The 6305-nt window shown below is 32.6% G+C and overlaps 1 protein-coding gene across 1 annotated transcript; it reads right to left on the reverse strand.

The window, feature by feature from the left end:
• Positions 1 to 337: 337 nt before the first annotated feature.
• LOC131631231 (uncharacterized) lies at positions 338 to 6033 on the reverse strand. The gene is made up of 8 exons (XM_058902023.1): positions 5858 to 6033; positions 1786 to 1916; positions 1601 to 1678; positions 1461 to 1505; positions 1323 to 1367; positions 1162 to 1213; positions 960 to 1056; positions 338 to 806 (listed from the first exon to the last, which is right to left on the reverse strand). Exons 1-8 carry the CDS (start codon positions 5958 to 5960, stop codon positions 641 to 643), a joined length of 717 nt encoding a protein of 238 aa, XP_058758006.1. The 5' UTR covers positions 5961 to 6033; the 3' UTR covers positions 338 to 640.
• Between the last annotated feature and the right edge of the window lie 272 nt (positions 6034 to 6305).

Consider the following 6305-nt stretch of genomic DNA (forward strand, 5'->3'; position numbering starts at 1 on the left):
TGACAATCTTCTCAATATAAATTTCAGCTACCTTCTGCATAGGATAATTGATCTTTATCAAGATGAAATAAGCCGACTTAATCAATCTATCCACAACAACCCAAATCGAATCACTTTCTTTAGAAGTCTTACGCCAACTCTTCTCGAAATCCATTGAAATACTACCTCTCTTCCACTACGAAATACTTAATGGTTGCATCAATCCTGACAGCTTCTGATGCTCAATCTTTGACTTTTGCCAAGTTAAATAAAAATATACAAACTCTACAATATCCTTTTTTATACTTGGCCAATAAAATATCTTTTTAAGGTTTTGATACATTTTAGTAGTTCCAGAATGAATGCTCAAACTGCACATGTGACCTTCTTCAAAAACATAATACTATATTATTACAACCAACAATGAGAATTCACAATTTTTGAATCTAAACATAGTTTTCTTTACGTGCTAGGCTGCTGCACCATGCAATGATGCATTTTATCCATACACATCAATATTGGAGACGTTTCTAATTGTGATTCTTAGAATGCAATTATCTAGATTTCAAATATCAAAAGTAAGGGACGATAATCAAATTCAGAAATGGAAACGCCAATAAGCTAGAGCCTAGGCGTGAAGTATGTCGACTACTAGATCTGATCAACCGCTGTAACGTGCTTTTAATGATTCAGGAGGCTCTTCTTCCATGATGCTTGAGCCCGTTTTTTCAAAGTACTGGCGTATTGTTGTTTTTCGATCAGCAATGAAAGTATGGTCCAAGAAGTTATTGTAAGCCTCATCGCCGAGGCTTTTTGCGGCTAGGACACTGCAACAATTCATTACCATAAGTTAATTTTACAAAATACTTGTTCAGATTATGGCAGTATGCTTATGCATTGAAATCATTTATCAGGTAAAAGATTGATGGAAAAGTAATTCTTTAAGTTAGTATTATTAATTGATGTAGAAGGCTACAGACCAGTGTCGAAGATAAACACGGCATGGTAATGCGTCATCGCGCCAAATCTTATGGATATTATACTCTCCATATTGTTGGAAGTATATTTCCCTTCCTTCTATAAAAATGAAGACGCATGTGTTATATACTATTTCTTAAAGTCAATGACTGGTTCATAGAAATAAGGATCACATAAACAATAGTAACTTAGTTGGAAAATTACCAGAGCATTTATACTTAAAGAATTCTTCATCATTGTAAGATGCACAAAGGACCTGCATTGAAGACACCACAATACCATCAATAAGACAATAAAATCATCATATCTTCCAATTAATTCAAGCTATATACAAGTGCAAGATTTGAATTAACATAATAACATACTGCTGGATTGGTAAAGGGCTTTCCATCTAGTGATTCAGGAAAAACCTACAATACACAATATCAAAGTTATATTGGTAAAGTTGTTATGAATAAGTTTAGATTTCGTATTTGTACTCAAAGAAAATAAAGAAAACTCACAGGTAAAAAGCTATATTCGCGCTCTCTTTGAATAAATGCTGGAATCTGTCTTCATAATTAATTTGATATATATAAAAAGATATTGATTCGTGAAAAAAGACTTAAATTTTATAAACAGCAAAAGTTAGAAAAGACAATACCTCGGTTTTGCTTATATCAAAAACACTAATTATAATTGTTTCATCTTCGCAAGGTTCAACAGAGAGGGCAGCAATTTCCTGCAAAGAAAACAAATTTCATTTCTAGCCTTTTCTTTTTCTTTTGCGATATCTTCAAATTCCATTGATCAGATAACAATAGCATAAATAATAAAAAGAGGCCTGACGTGAGTTCTAAGGTTGGCGATGCCATGAGTGAAGAAGATAGGTCCTACAAAGGAGAAGAGACGGCGGAAACCGGTTAATCTGGCGGTTCGGAAGTTAATTAGGTTTGGAAAAGTTGATCGGGCACTTTTCTCTGTGAAATTTTAAGAGTTAGTTAAGAGCTAAAAAAAATGAAAATAACTAATCTACAATATAAGAAAGTTTAATGTTCTTGAAAGTACCAATATGTCCCTTTGGTCTGTTGTTGAACCACGTGGCTTGCTTTGTTGATCAGCATTGCTTCCTCCTCTTCACAATGCTTCAATCTTGCTTCTCCCAACGACTTCTGCACGGGTTCATTTTTTTAAAACACAAATATTTCTCTTTCTCTTTCTCGTCTCATTCTCTGTCTTTCTCCATCTTTCTCCATCTTTCTCTTTATCTCTCCACCTCAATTCAAAAAAACCCTAGCCGCTGCCTTCGATCTTCCTCTCGTCTCCTTACCGATTTCTTCATCTTCTCTGTCTTTTTTCCATATTGTTTTCTCTATTGAGTTTTCTGATTTCTTCTTGTGATTTTGATAGATGGGTCAAAATCAAAGTGGCGGTCAAGGTGGCATGGATAGAGTGTTAGAGATCGAAGAAATGGAGTTTCCGGCGAGATGATGTGGGTGTTTTCCAAGAGTTTATTCAAAGGTAACACATGTTTAATCGTTTATGGCTATTTTGAATCGTTTATGGTTTTTCTGATTTGTTTGCTGGCTTTTCGTGTTCATAGTTTTGTGAGATCTGGTTTGGTTTGGTGAGATTTGGAAATTAGAATCAGATCTTGGATATATGATTTAAGTTGACATGGTTTTTGTTTTGCAGGCTGGTTTTATGAAGCCTGTGAAGCCCAAACCCAAATTGTTGAAGAAGAAGCCACTTAAGCTTAAGGAAGTGGAAAAGGGTGAGAGTTCTGAAAATGGTTAGTGACTTCTTTTATTGAGCTCTCCACTATTTGTGAGTTTTATTTAAGTGTTTTCTTCGATGGAATCTTATGATTTTAGAGACTTTCCATCAAGATATTCTTTCTTCTCAGATACAACAGGAGAAATATGGGCATCAATTTGAGTTGTTGTTGTTGATCATAATCAGATAACATGTCAAATTTATCCATATGAATATCTCTGGCATTGAGTGAAGAACTCAACTGACTGAATTGAAGATTACTTCCCGAAAGATCTGAACCGGTTCTGAATTATGGTCTGAGCAAGTTAGGTCCTGATGCCGTCAAATTTATTGTTAATCATGTTTTTGTACAAATTATATTCTCTTTAAAATAATCATGAGAAACATGTTTCATTCCTTAAAGTTATAATGAAAGACATTGAAGATGCAAGGACACCTTCTTCAGTCCTATAACATGTTATTGAGAATGCTTTACTTGAAATCAATTAATGTGAGAGGGTTTACTGAGATTGGACCTTTTGTTTTATTTAGAAGCATACAAATATGTCCAAGTTGTCACCAAAATCAATAATGGTGCCTGAGAATGGATCTTAGTCAGTGGATTTCTCATCCAAACGAATGTATGGGATGGAAGATTTAATTGTCTATTTGGACGAGGTTCTGTCTTCATTGTGTGTGAGGAGAAAGTTGCTTTGTTCACTTCGGACCACCTCTATTGGCGAGGCGGCGGTGGATTCTCATTTGGTTTGGTACTGATGTTTCCTTGATTAAGTGTTGTTGAAGTTTTTGGTTCATGCAGTGGTCTGGCTGTTTATGTTAGGTTTTAGTATGGTGGTTAGATTGGTGGCGGATAGTTAGGTCGCAGTGCTGCTCGACCGGATTAGTGAGCACTGGCTTTTCTTGATATCCTGTTTTCTGTATAGTTTGCAGTAGAGGTGGGATAGTCGGAAGTCTGAGTTTTGTACCATCAACTTCTTTAACTTGTCAGTGGTTTCGCGTGTCTAGGTTGGTCTGTGCAGGCTGCTGATATTTTTGAGCTACCTTTGTTTCATGTCTTTTTGGAGTGGTTCACCCGTAGTGGTGTCGGTCTTGTAATTTCATGTTTTTTACTCTGGTATTGGTCGCTATTTGGGTCTTTTCTGGTTTTGCTACTGGCTGGTTTGAGTTGCAGTTCCAAGTCTATAATGAATAAAATACCTTAAGTGGAACACACTCCAATAAATAGAAATAGATTTCCAAATACTTAACAGCAAATGCAATTCTGGAGACTCTCGTGCTATATATATTTCCCTTCTATTCTTCTTGTGCATGTTAATTAAACTCTAATGTGTATTGAAATATATTCTTTTTGTTCTTATCTGATCATTTTAAAATCAGTTTTGTTGTTTTCCAGGTGTGGTGCTAGACAATCTAGAGATCTAAGTTATACAAAAGAAGAAGCACCTGATGGAATACTTAGATCTGGAAAAGCTAATTATAATTTTAGCTGCTATAAGGTGTCTTAGAACCTCTTAGGATTATGAGACAATCCAATCAAAATGAAGCATATAGACTCAGCTGGACTTGAATGCTCATGCAGATGGAGGTCGTACTGTCCAGATCCAAAATCTATAAAATGATGAGAAAATAATGACAGGTTTAAGAATAATTACAAGCTTTTCTAACTCGTCGTGATTATGCAAAAATCATATATTATTGCCTGGATGAATGCTATGACTATTACCAGGTCTCTGCAGCATGTTTAAATGTAACAACCTTTTGTTCTGAGTTATGTCAAGTAGAAACAAACTTATTCAATTTGTGTGAATACCTGTATTTTGAAACAATGCTATGTGAAAAAGTGGCTTATTAGTATTTCTTTTACTGTGTAACTATTTATGTTTAAAATTAGTGTGCTAGGTGCTAAATGGAATTTGTGGCATTAAACTGAACAATAAGCAAGTTTGTAAAATAAGGCTTATAATATTGATCTCTATATCTTATAGAGCAAGACTCACAATACTGATTTTTTTTAACCTCATATTTAGAAAGTAATAAAATGCACTAAATTAATTTGATCTTTATATATTATAGAACAAGACTCATGATGTTTTTTAACCTGTTACTTAGAAAGTAATAAATAGCACTAAATTAACTTAATTGTTTTCTTAAAAATTTGTCACCATACTTATTTAATATACATAAATTATTAAATTATTATATTTAATGTATTTCCCACAACTAATAATAGTCACTATTCTCACTGTTTAAAGAAATTATCTCGGTAAAGATATTTTTTTAATATTTGATTGTTTTAGATATAAAGTGTTTCTTTTATCTTAAACTTTTAAAAGGTTAGTATTTTGTAAGAAATTAAAAAATTAATATATAATTTTTAATATTACATACTATATGTCTAAATACGCTTAAAACTATTAATTACCATTTATTGTAAATTTGAAGAAAATATATGTTATTAAAATTTTGTTAATATTATTACAATTTTTAAACAATAATAAATGTTTAGTGTTTGAATTAATTCAGTTTAAAAAATGGTAATCATGATGATGGATAAATATTGATCGATATAAAAAAAAAATCAGATTCCAAAGCTTTTAATTACATTGCAATATATACTTTAACATTTTTAAGATGGAATATATATATATATATATATATATATATATATATATATATATATATATATATATATATATATATATATATATATATATATATATATATATATATATATATATCTTAATTCCATCATAACTTTTTTAGCTTTTATTTTTTATTATATTTTTTATCTTTTATTATTCACATATTTTATATTAAAATTTTTTATTGATCTAAATATTTTTACGGGTACCAGACATTTTTCTATACATTTAATTATTTTTTTTTACGGGTACCCGACATTTTTCTATACATTCAATTATTATTTTTTCACGGGTACCTGACACTTTTCTATACATTCAATTATTATTTATTCACGGGTACCAGACATATTTCTTTACATTCAATTATTATTTTTTAACGGGTACCAGACATTTTTCTATTAAAAAATATACATCTGAAACAAATGCGCGTCCCATACCAGAACCCGTGCGGACGCACGGGTTTGTTACTAGTTAGTGGAAAGAAAACCGTGAAGTTAGATTACCGGAGAGGAGGGAGCCGTAACCGCAAATGGAAATATAACCGTCAACGTCACCGGGAAGAGAGGCCAACGCTGAAGCTTCGTCGAGAACAGAGTAAACTGCCATCTCAACAAAGCACTTCTGCTCTGCTGCTCAGCTACCCTCTCTGTTTTGTTGAGTCTGATTGAGTGGTTTGTGCAAAGAAGTAACGCAGTTTGATTCGTTTTTTCTCTACTATTTGAATATTATTAAGACACTTGGCCCGGCCAACTCATCATCCACGTAAGACCATCTACAATGGTTGAGAAACTCAACACCCACTTTTTCAACTCCCAACACCCCACATCATTTTCTCTTTCTTCCAGTTAATAACTCAACACTCATTCAACTTTTACCCTGTTCAAAGGTTTTTCACTCAACACCATACCCCACCACTTTTTATTTTCATATTCTTATTTAAATTTTATTTTT

The sequence above is a fragment of the Vicia villosa genome, linkage group LG1, assembly GCF_029867415.1.
Source record: "Vicia villosa cultivar HV-30 ecotype Madison, WI linkage group LG1, Vvil1.0, whole genome shotgun sequence".
NCBI classification, from domain to species: domain Eukaryota; kingdom Viridiplantae; phylum Streptophyta; class Magnoliopsida; order Fabales; family Fabaceae; genus Vicia; species Vicia villosa.